The 11978-nt window shown below is 54.2% G+C and overlaps 1 protein-coding gene across 1 annotated transcript in view; it reads left to right on the top strand.

Annotated features, from left to right (window-relative positions):
- Positions 1 to 677: 677 nt before the first annotated feature.
- LOC140406148 (interferon-induced protein with tetratricopeptide repeats 5-like) overlaps positions 678 to 11978 on the top strand; it is a 35655-nt gene continuing 24354 nt past the window's right edge. The window contains exon 1 of the mRNA XM_072494289.1: positions 678 to 746. Within this exon, the coding sequence (XP_072350390.1) occupies positions 742 to 746 (5 nt within the window). The 5' untranslated portion in view covers positions 678 to 741. The remainder of the gene's footprint in view (positions 747 to 11978) is intronic.

Here is an 11978-nt window from a genome sequence, read left to right as displayed (position 1 = left end):
CCCTTGTGTGGACAAGTCATCTACTCAGCTTCCCTCCCTGTGAGGGTGCAGCAACACTCCCTGTTACATACCAGAACTTGCCCCAACATCTCCAGAAACAATCCACTTTACACCCAGAGATTCTGCAATCGAAATTGTTCCAAAAGATCCTTCTATGAATTGAGTGTCTGACCCTTTAAATACCACGTGTCCTGGACCATATTTACAGGTGAACAGATGTGACAAGTGAGAGATCAAATGACCCTGTGTGGTTCAAGTGTACAAACAAAGCATCAAATCAGTCATGGGGCTGAGTGTCGGCTGCCAACATGAAGTCAGAGACTGCCGGCAGAGCAGAAGCTCCAGGGAGGGCACCTTTGGGATGTCGTGCAGGATATATTGGAGATGTCTGGACAAGTAGCATCCTCCATTTCGAAGATCGCTGAATTCCAAAGCACCATGACTATCAGTGTTATGGAGCAGAATTTCTTGCTCACGACAACACATGAACAAACATCAATTGGAGATGGAATTTCATTCTGGTGACGTTGATTTCCTGCATCTGATGATTTTACATTTTGATTTCAATTTCCTGCTTGAAATACAATTCCATCAATATCTCAATGGTATGAAGGGTGTGGTTGGTGGATGTATAAATGTGTGTATGTCGAAACAATTGAACACATCACATTCTGTTCTTGCAGCTGATCGGAGAAGAGAAGTCAAAGTGAGCGAGCAGCCTGTCTATTCGCTCAGATCATCATGAGGTAAGGAAGGTTTTTATGTGTTAATAGAGTGTACAGTACAGACAGCAGTATCTCAGTGGTATCTCTGCTGTCTCTGAGCCACAGTGCTGTGGGTTCATGTCACTCCAGAGACTTGAGCACAAACCCAAGGCCTATCCTCAATGCAGTTTCAAGCGGGTTCTAGATTGTCTGAGATGAGATACAATGGAGACACTATCTGCTTTTCCATTCGGACTTAAGACATCCAATGGTACTACATCAATAGAGTTAAAGGGTTTTACAACAAGGAAAGAGGCCCTTTGGCTCATCTTGTCGGTGCCGGCCAACAAACACCTATCCATTCTAATCCCATTTTCCAGCACTTTGTCCGTAGCCTTGGATGCTATGGTATTTGTATGGGTAGAGCTAAAAACACCAAGGTGCAAAAAATGTTTGTAGGGGTTGGACATAGACCCCTCAAACTGTAGTGGGTATGTTTGGAATGACATTAAACAGGAAATTAGAGATGCATGCTATCAAGGAACATCTGTCATTATGGGTAATTTTAACTTGCATATGGATTGGGCAAATCAAATTAACCACAATACTGATTGATTGATATTTATTATCACATGTACTGAAGTACAGTGAAAAGTATTTTTCTGCGGCCAAGGGAACAAACATAGTAGACAAAATAATAATCGACAGAGTACATTGACAGTAGTGCATCATTGGTAGGTTACAGTGCGGAACAAGGCCAAACAAGGGCAGCATAGGGCATCGTGAATAGTGTTCTTTCAGGGAACAGATCAGTCCAAGGGCGAGTGGTTGAGGAGTCTAGTAGCTGTGGGGAAGAAGCTGTTCCTATGTCTGGATGTGCGGGTCTTCAGACTTCTGTATCTTCTGCCTGATGGAAGGGTCTGGAAGAGGGTAAAGCCTGGGTGTGAGGGGTCTCAGATAATGCTGTCTGCCTTCCCGAGGCAGCGGCAGGTGTATACAGAATCAATGTGTGGATGACAAGCCTGTGTGATGCGTTGTGGAGTTCACCACAGTCTGCAGTTTCTTGCGATTTGGACCGAGCAGTTGCCATACCAAGCTGTGATGCAGCCGGATAGGATGCTCTCTATGGCACATCTGTAGAAGTTTGTGAGAGTCAATGAAGACAGGCCAAATTTCTTTAGCTTCCGTAGGAAGTAGAGATGTTGTTGGGCTTTCTTGACTGTTGCATCAACATATGTGGACAAGGACAGACTGTTGGTGATGGTGACCCCCAGGAACTTCAAGCTATCGACCATCTCCACTTCGGAGCCATTGATGTAGATGGTAGTGGCGGGGGGGGGGGGGGGGGGGGGGGTGTCGTACTACACTTCTTGAAGTCGATGATCAGTTCCTTGGTCTTTCAAGCATTTGGAGAGAGGTTGTTTTCACTACACCATGCAACCAAGTGATCTATCTCCCTTCTGTCGTCTGATTCATCGTTGTTTGAGATAACACAGTCGTATCATCTGCAAACTTATAGATTGAATTGGAGTTGAATTTTGCCACACAATCGTGTGTGTATATGAAGTAATGTAGAGGACTGAGCACATGTCCTAGCGGAGCTCCGGTGTTGAGGACTATGTGGAGCAGGTGCTGTTGCCTATCCTGACAGATTGTGTTCTGTTGGTGAGGAAGTCAAGGATCCAGCTGCACAGGGAGGGGTCAAGTCCAAGGTTGCAGAGTTTGGTTAGTAGTCTTGTCGGGATAATGGTGTTGAAGGTGAAGCTGTCGTCTATGAACAGTAGTCTGACGTAGTTGTCCTTGTTGTCGATATGTTCGATTGTTGATTGTAGGGCCAGAGAGATAGCATCTGCATCGGTTGCCACGATAGACGAATTGCAACGGATCGAGACCATCTGGGAGGCTGGCGTTGATCTGTCTCATGACGAGCCCCTTGAAGCATTTCATGATAACAGACGTTAGGGCCACCGGTCGGTAGTCATTGAGGCAGACTACCTTGTTCTTCTTTGGTACTGGTATTATTGAAGCAGGTAGGGACATCGGAGCGGAGAAGTGAGGTGTTGAAGATATCTGTGAATACACGCCAGCTGGTCAGCGCAGGCTCTGAGTGCTCGCCCAGGGATTCCGTTGGGGCCCGTCGCTTTCCAAGGGTTTACTTTCAAGAAGGCAGCTCTTAGCTCCGAGGCTGTAATAGTGGATATGGGTGTGTCCAAGACTGTTTGGCGAGTGTCACTGGTGTATTGGCTGACTGTTCAAAGCGGGCATAGAACTTGTTCAGTTCATCGAGGAAGGCTGTTCGAGCCCCAGAGATTCCGCCTGGCCTTGCTTTGTAGCCTGTGATCCCATGTAAGCCATGCCACAGACGTCTTGGGCTTTTGTGTCGTTGGCCTGGGACTCTACTTTGATCCGGTATTGTCTTTTGGCATACCTGATGGCTTTCCATACGTCGTATCTGGATTTCTTATATAGGTCAGGGTTGTCAGACTTGAACGCCTCCGTCTGGGACTTTAGCAGGGAGTAGGCCTTTTGGTTGAGCCAGGCTTTCTGATTAGGGAATACCCGTATTGTCTTCTTTGGTCCACAGTCCAAAGAATACTGTAGAGAAGGAATTCCTGAAATGTGTACGGGATGGTTTATTTGAAATCATAAGCTTTTGGAGCACTGCTCCTTCATCAGGTGAATTGAGGCAGATTCACAATCACAGCATATAAAGGAGAGACACAATTGCAAGATGATTACAGATTGGAATGTGAAGAATGGTTGGAATGTGAGTCTTTACAGGGAAACAAATCTTTAAAGGAACAGACAGTGTGAGTGGAGTGAGTGATAACCACAGATATTGCTAGACTGGGAACTGTGTAATCCTAGACTGGGTATTACGTAACGAGAAAGGAATAATTGGCAATCTAGTTGTGCAAGACCCCTTGCGGATGAGCAACCATAACACGATAGAATTTTTCAAGATGGAGAGTGACGTAATTGATTCTGAGCCTAAGGTCCTGAATCTTAATAAAGGAAACCACAATGACATGAGGCTCAAGTTGGCTATGATAGATTGGGAATCATTGCTTAATGGAATGATGGTGGATTGGCATTGGCTAACATTCAAGGAGTGCATGGGTGAACTGCAACAATTCCTGCCTGGCACAAAGGTAAAATTGAAATGTGGCCAAACCATGGCTTACCAGGGAAATTAGAGATTGGATTAGATCCAAGGAAGAAGCATACAAATTGGCCAAGAAAAACAACAGGCTGAGAATCGGGAGCAGTTTTGAATTCCGCAATGGAAGACCAAGAGATTGATGATAAAAGGGCAAATAGAATACAAGAGTAAACTTGCGGGCAACATAAAAATTGATTGTAAACCTTTCTATATGTATATGAAGAGAAAATAGATAGGATTGATGTGGTGAGGTTGTTTCCACTGGCGGGTGAAAGCAGAAGTAGGGGGCATAGCCTCAAAATAAGGGGAAGTAGATTTAGGACTGAGTTTAGGAGGAACTTCTTCACCCAAAGGGTTGTGAATCTATGGAATTCCCTACCCGGTGAAGCAGTTGAGGCTCCTTCATTGAATGTTTTTAAGACAAAGATAGATAGTTTTTTGAAGAATAAAGGGATTAAGGGTGATGGTGTTCAGGCCGGAAAGTGGAGCTGAGTCCACAAAAGATGAGCCATGATCTCATTGAATGGCGGAGCAGGCTCGAGGGACCAGATGGCCTATTCCTGCTCCTCGTACTTATGTTCTTACGCTCTTTTGTAAAAAGACAAATGTAGGTCCCTTACAGTCAGAAACAGTGAAATGTATCATGGGGAACAAAGAAATGGCTGACGAATTAAATATATACTTTGGTTCTGTCTCCACAAAGGAGAACACAAATAACACACCAGAAATGTTGGTGAAGAGAGGGTTTTATAAGAAGAAGGAACTGAAGGATATCAGTACTAGTAGAGAAATGGGGATGGATTCTCCACCGGCGGGATGCTCTGTTTTGACGGCAGCCCGGGGATTTCACAACAGAGTGGGGCTGCCTCACAATGGGAAACCCCATTGACTATCCGGCGTAATGGAGCACCCCGCTGGCGGGGTGAAATGGAAATGTGGCATGGCGGGGTAGAGAATCCAGCCCATGATGTTTGAGAAACTGATGGGATTGACAAAGAACAAAGAACAAAGAAAAGTACAGCACAGGAACAGGCCCTTGGGCCCTCCAGCCCTGCGCAGACCATGCTGTCCGTATAAAATAAAATTGTCTACACTTCCGGGGTCCATATTCCTCTATTCCCATCCTATTCATATATTTGTAAAGATGCCCCTTAAACGTCACTATCATCCCTGCTTCCACCACCTACTCCGGCAGCGAGTTCCAGGCACTCACTACCCTCTGTGTAAAAAACTTGCCTCATACATCGCCTCTAAACATTGCCCCTAGCAGCTTAAACCTATGCCCCCTAGTAATTGACCACTCTAACCCGAGAAAAAGTCTCTGACTATCTACTCTGCCTATGTCCCTCATAATTTTGTAGACCTCTATCAGGTCGCCCCTCAACCTCCGTCGTTTCAGTGAGAACAAACCGAGTTTATTCAACATCTCCGACAGCCGATAAATCCCCACGGTCTGATAAGCTACATCCAGAGTACTTAAGGAAGTGGCCCGAGAAATAGTGGATACATTGGTGGTCATTTTCCAAGATTCTATAGACTCTGGAACAGCTCCTACAGATGGAGGGTAGCTAATGTAACCTCACTATTCAAAAAGGGCGGTGTGACATTATCATAAATGTAAAGAACTATAAGGGTTAATGTAATGACTAAGTCAACCACTAGAGGGAGCTAGATGTATAACTCTATAAGGCATCAATGCTAAGCTTTGTGGGTGAGAGGTTGAGGAGAAAGCTAGAGGACAGACTGAAGGAAAGATAGTGTGAGTGAGAGAAGATCATAGTTAATGTAATAGAGTAGAGATTAGTAGCAGATGAGTGTAGATTATGTGTTTATTACCAACTGTGTATTATATAGGAGTAAGTGTCGAATCCAATTAAGGAGTGTTAATAAATCTATAGCTTTGTTCAATTTAAAAGTTATTTGTGGTCTTTGTGAACACTACGCCAACCATCCTAAAATTAGCAACACAGAGAACACCACAGGAGGGAGAGAGAATACAGGGAAATATAGACCAGTAAGCCTGATGTCGGTAGTGGGGAAAATTCAAGAATCCATTATCAAAGATTTGATAGCAGAGCCATTGGAAAACAAAGGCAGGATTGGACAGAGTCAGCATGGATTAATGAAAGGGAATTCATGCTTGAAAAATCTACTGTCATTCTTTGAGGATGAAACTAGCATAGTTGATGAAGGGGAACCAGTGGGTGTTATTTATTTGGATATTCAAGGGGCTTTTGAGATTGGTGTGTAAAATTAAAGTGCATGAGATTATTTCAAATTATTTTTTCCCAATTAAGGGGCAATTTAACATGACCAATCAACCTACCCTGCACATTTTTCTGTTTGTGCAAACTCCACATGGACAGTGACCCGGGGTGGGAGCGTAGTGTATTGAGATGGATAGAAAACTGGTTGGCAGACCGGAAGTAAAGAGCAGGAAGAAACTGAGGCGAAATTCTCCGTTATCGGCGGAATGTCAGCCGATCGGCGCAAAAAACGGCGCAAATCCGACTTGCGTCACGTCGGAAAAATGTGTTGAAAGTCTCCGGCCCGAAATGGGCTAGCAGCGACGTAACGGGATCCGTGCTTGCGCAGTGGTTCACGCCGTGCAGCGTCAAATGCGCCGCACGGCGTGACGGCTCATAAGGCCGCGCTACTCCCCCCCACCCAACCGGAACACCCGACCGGAACACCCGACTGGATGGCTGGCCGCCGCTCAGCCCCGAGGTTCGAGTCACGGGATGTGGAGGCACTCCTGGACGCGGTGGAGCAGAGGAGGAACGCCCTGTATCCCGGGCACGGCTGCAGAGTTGCCCCACGCCACAGCCGGCGTCTGTGGAGGGAAGTGGCAGAGGCCGTCACCGCTGCGGCCCTTACACCACGGACAGGCACCCAGTGCCACAAGAAGGTGAACGACCTCGTCAGAGCAGGCAGGGTGAGCCTCCCCATAACCCCCTCCCCCATATCCCCACTCCCCATATCCCCCCCTCCCCCATATCCCCCCTCCCCATATCCCCCCTTCCCCCATATCCCCCCTCCCCATATCCCCCCTCCCCATATCCCCCCTCCCCCATATCCCCCCTCCCCCATATCCCCCATATCCCCCCTCCCCCATATACCCCCCTCCCCCATATCCCCCCTCCCCCATATCCCCCCTCCCCCATATCCCCCCACCCCATATACCCCCCTCCCCCATATCCCCCCTCCCCCATATCCCCCCTCCCCATATACCCCCCTCCCCCATATCCCCCCTCCCCCATATACCCCCCTCCCCCCTATACCCCCCTCCCCCATATCCCCCCTCCCCCATATCCCCCCTCCCCATATCCCCCCTCCCCCATATACCCCCCTCCCCATATCTCCCCTCCCCCATATCCCCCCTGCCCCATATCCCCCCCTCCCCCATATCCCCCCCTCCCCCATATTCCCCATATCCCCAAGTGAATCCAGCCCTAACCTTAACCTCTGCAGTGCACGCGCAACCAATGGTGTGCATTCATATACCTGCCTAACAGTGTTGCCTTTTACCCCTGCCACCCCCCCCCCCCCAGCCCACAGGAGAAGCGCGCACACAACAATAGGGAGCATGTGAGGACTGGAGGAGGCCCCGCTGATGAGAGGCCACTGACCGAACACCAGGAAAGGTCCCTGAAACTGGTGAGCCACGACAGCCCGTCCCCATATCCCCCCTCCCCTATATCCCCCTACCCCCTATCACCTGATCACTGCCTGATGTCTAACCATGCATGCTTCATTGTGTATCGCAGGACCAAACGTCCAGGCACCCATCCCCGCAGATGCAGACCGCACGCAGGATGCCCCTCGCACACCACGGGACACGGAGAGACACAGACCCTCCAGCATGCGACGCCCGCAGGATGCCCCTCGGAGGCCACGGGAGACGGAGAGACCCGGAGCCTTCAGCATGCGACGCCCGCAGGATGCCCCTCGCACACCACGGGACACGGAGAGACCTGGAGCAACAGGGAGACGACACCCCCGTCACATGCGGGAGCGACCACCCAGCGACGAGGGGGGCAGCCACAGGCCTCCGTCACATCCGAGCCAGGACACCATTACCCAGGACACCACTACCCAGGACACAACTACCCGGGACACCACTACCCGGGACACCACTACCAAGGACACCACTACCCAGGACACCACTACCCGGGACACCACTACCCGGGACAGCACTGCCCAGGAAACCCCTACCCGGGACAGCACTACCCAGGAAGACGAAATACCGGACAGTGACTCAGAGTGGATGGGTGGAGACGAACCCCCACCCCAAAGTGCCATGGACTCAGAGTGGGACGAAGAGCACGACACAACGCCACTGTTGTCACCAACACCCTCCACCATCGCAGAGACACTCACCTCGGTTGGGCACTTTAGTGATGAGGCGTCTGCTACACTCACTGGTGCGCACAACACAGCCGTCCCGGTACAGCAGGTGGAGGTAGGAGCAGCAGAGGGGCCGGGCGGTCGGAGGGCAGCCCAGCCCAAGCGAACATCTGCCACCCAGATGGATCCCGGGTTCCTGGAGTTACCACACCCACACATAGATCCGATGCAACCGCCGACCCGGAGACGAGCGAAGTGGGTGACGGGCGGCTTGCGGCGGCTGCAGTCGCAGGTGGAGGAGTCCACCCGTGTCCAGGAGCTGGGAGTGGTGCCGGTCATGCGTGCCACCCAGGCCGACACCGCACGGGTGGCGTCCGCGGTGGAGGCAATGGGTGCGACGGTGTCAGACATGGGGAACGGTTTGCGAGGCCTGGGGCTATCCGTGCAGGCGGCGTCTGTGGCCCAGGACATGGCTGCCCTCTCACAGAAGGCCATGAGCCAGTGCCAGCACCAGATGGCAGAGGCGCTCAATGCCATAGCCCAGTCTCTGCAGGCAATGGCCCAGTCTCAGCAGGCCACGGCCCAGTCTCTGCAGGCCATCGCTGAGGGCATCGGCGCCAGTGGCCATGTGCGAGCCTGCGTCGCACTGTCACAGACAGGGTTTGCCAACCCCCTGGGCTCCATGGCTGCAAACCTGCAGATCCCTGTCGATACCAGCACGGGCCTCCAGGACTGGCAGCGCCAGATGTCGGGGGGGCGTCGGATGGCCAGTCCGTTCGCATCCCCCACCCATGTAGAGGCCTGGGGGCCATCGGGCACCCCGAGGAAGGAGGAGGTGGTGTGGTCCGTCCCGGCTCCCCCTGTAGGGGAGGTCCCGGTACACCGCGACACCTCGGACTCCCCCCCTTCCGTCCCAGATGCATCGGGTGGGCAACGGGCAGGACAGGCTGGCAGCTCGCCATCCCAGTCGCCCGGGACGCAGCCTGGCCCATCTAGGCCAGGACGCCCCAGGAAACGGCCGCCAAAGGGATCCAGTGTCAGAGGGCAGGAATCACAGGAGTCCACCTCCAGTTCTGCTGTACCGTCTGGGGAACCACGTCGAAGTAGTCAAAGGGCCCGTAAGGCCAAACAATTAGACACTGAGTAAATTGGCACGGGTGCAGGGCACAGATGAGTTTTAGGGGCTAGGGCACATGCATGAACTCGTTTGGTTATTAAAGTCAATGTTACACCTACAGAAGCTGCCTTTGTGCTCTGTCCAAAGCGTGCGGGGGTGTCATGTACGTTGAGCGCAAGTGTGTGTGTGAGTGGTGGTCTTACCTCAGCCCCAGGTGAGTCTGCCCCCTTCCCCCTGGGCCGCCATCAACATCCCCACGGGCAGAGGACGGGACCGTGCGCTGCAGTGTCACAGCCACATGCAGGGATGGTCCGGGTGGATGGTGGTACTGTGGCCATGGGTCAGGCATAGTCCAACGATGAGGAGCTAGGAGCTCACCGCAGGGCGGGTTGTCATCATCCTCCATGGCCTGCAATAGACACGCGTCCACCCGCAACTGTGTGAGCCCGGCCCGTTGTGCCACAGGTGAATCGGCAATGGAGGGGGGTGGTGTGCATGCGGGTGGGGTGGGTGGGGTTGGGGAGGGGGGTGAGGGTGCTGGGTGGGTGGATGGGTGGGGGGTGTGGGTGGTCGGCTGTTGCCATGGTGTGCGGTCTGTGGCCATACTACCCGATTCCCACGCCCATCTAGTCAGTGAAGCGGGCGGCTATCAGTCTGTCCCGTGCCCGCTGGGCCAGCCGGTAACGGTGGACAGCCACCCGCCTGTGTCTACCCCGTCTGCAAAAACCATTACCCCCATCCCCCTCATCTGGGGAGGACTGCGCCTCTTCCTGCTGCTCCTCCACTCCACCCTCCTCTGCCTGCGGCACATCGCCCCTCTGCTGGGCTATGTTGTGCAGGACGCAGCACACCAGAATGATGCGGCCGACCGTATCTGACCGATACTGGAGGGCGCCCCCAGAGAGGTCCAGCCACCTGAAACGCATCTTCAGCACGCCAAAGCACCTCTCTATCAATCCCCTTGTCGCTACATAGGCATCATTGTAGCGGCTCTCCGCCTCATTGCGTGGCCTCCGTATTGGCGTCATCAGCCACGATCGCAATGGGTAGCCCCTGTCGCCCAGCAACCAGCCCCTCAGCCGGGGATGGCGTCCCTCGTACATGCCGGCGATGGATGACTGCAACAACACGTATGAGTCGTGTACACTGCCTGGGTAATGGGTGCAGACATGCAGGATCATCATGCGGTGGTCGCAGACCACCTGTATGTTCATCGAATAGGTCCCCTTCCTATTGGTGAACACGGCCCTGTTATCTGGAGGTGGCCGCACGGCGACGTGCATCCCATCAATCGCGCTCTGGACCATGGGGAACCCGGCCGCGGCAGAGAAGCCCACGGCCCGGGCATCTTGGCTGGCCCGGTCCACGGGGAAGCGGATGTAGTGGTGCGCCATGGCATATAGGGCATCAGTCACTGCCCGGATGCACCGATGCACCGATGTCTGCGATATGCCGGACAGGTCCCCACTCGGTGCCTGGAATGACCCCGTTGCATAAAAGTTCAGGGCCACCGTAACCTTGACGGACACGGGGAGAGTGTGTCCCCCGCCAGTGCCACGCGGTGACAGGTGTGCCAGCAGGTGGCAGATGTGTGCCACGGTTTCCCGCCTCATCCGGAGTCTCCTCCTGCATTCCCGGTCCGTGAGGTCCTGGTATGACTGCCGGGGCCGGTACACACGGGGCGCCCTCGGGTGCCTCCGTTGCCGTGGGGCCGCGACGTCCTCCTCCCCCTCCTCGTCCTGTCGGTCAGGTGTCCCTCCAGCCTGGGCGGCTGCCGCCTGTCCCTCTGCGGCAGCCTGCGCCGCCTCTCTGGCACGCTCCTCCTCCTCCTCCTCCTCCTCCTCATCCAGGGCAACATAGACATTAGCGGCTGCCGCCACGGCGGCCAACATCGCTGGATGATCGGAAAACATGACGGCCTGGTGGGGGGGAGGGGAACGACGACATGTCATCATTGCCCATATCCCCTCCTCCCCCCAGCCAGGTGGCATGGACCGCATGGGTCCAACTGTTGGAGGCTGGCACCTGGCCAGGTGGACCAACTCACTTGCCCTCGCATCCCCCTCCCCGGCACGGACCCCCCCCCAACCTCCACCCCGGCACGGACACCCCCCATTCCCCTCCCCGGCACGGACCCCCCCATTCCACTCCCCGGCACGGACCCCGCCCCCCCAACCTCCTCTCCGGCACGGACCCCCCATCCCCCTCCCCGGCACGGACCCCCCCCAGCCTCCACCCCGGCACGGACACCCCATCCCCCTCCCCGGCACGGACACCCCCCCACCTCCACCCCGGCACGGACCCCAACCTTCTCCCCGGCACGAAGCCCCCCACAACCTCCACCCCGGCACAGACACCCCCCATCCCCCTCCCCGGCACGGACCCCATCCCCCTCCCCGGCACGGACCCCCCCCACAACCTCCACCCTGGCACGGACCCCCCCCATCCCCCTCCCCGGCACGGACCCCATCCCCCTCCCCGTCACGGACCCCCCCCCAACCTCCACCCCGGCACGGACCCCCCATCCCCCTCCCAAACACGGACCCCCCCCAACCTCCACCCTAGCACGGACCCCCCATCCCCCTCCCCGGCACGGACCCCCCCCCCCAACCTCCACCCCGGCACGGACCCCAACCTCCTCCCCGGC

The sequence above is a fragment of the Scyliorhinus torazame genome, unplaced genomic scaffold (assembly GCF_047496885.1).
Source record: "Scyliorhinus torazame isolate Kashiwa2021f unplaced genomic scaffold, sScyTor2.1 scaffold_318, whole genome shotgun sequence".
Lineage (NCBI taxonomy): Eukaryota > Metazoa > Chordata > Chondrichthyes > Carcharhiniformes > Scyliorhinidae > Scyliorhinus > Scyliorhinus torazame.
This window is presented reverse-complemented; position numbering and strand designations above follow the sequence as displayed.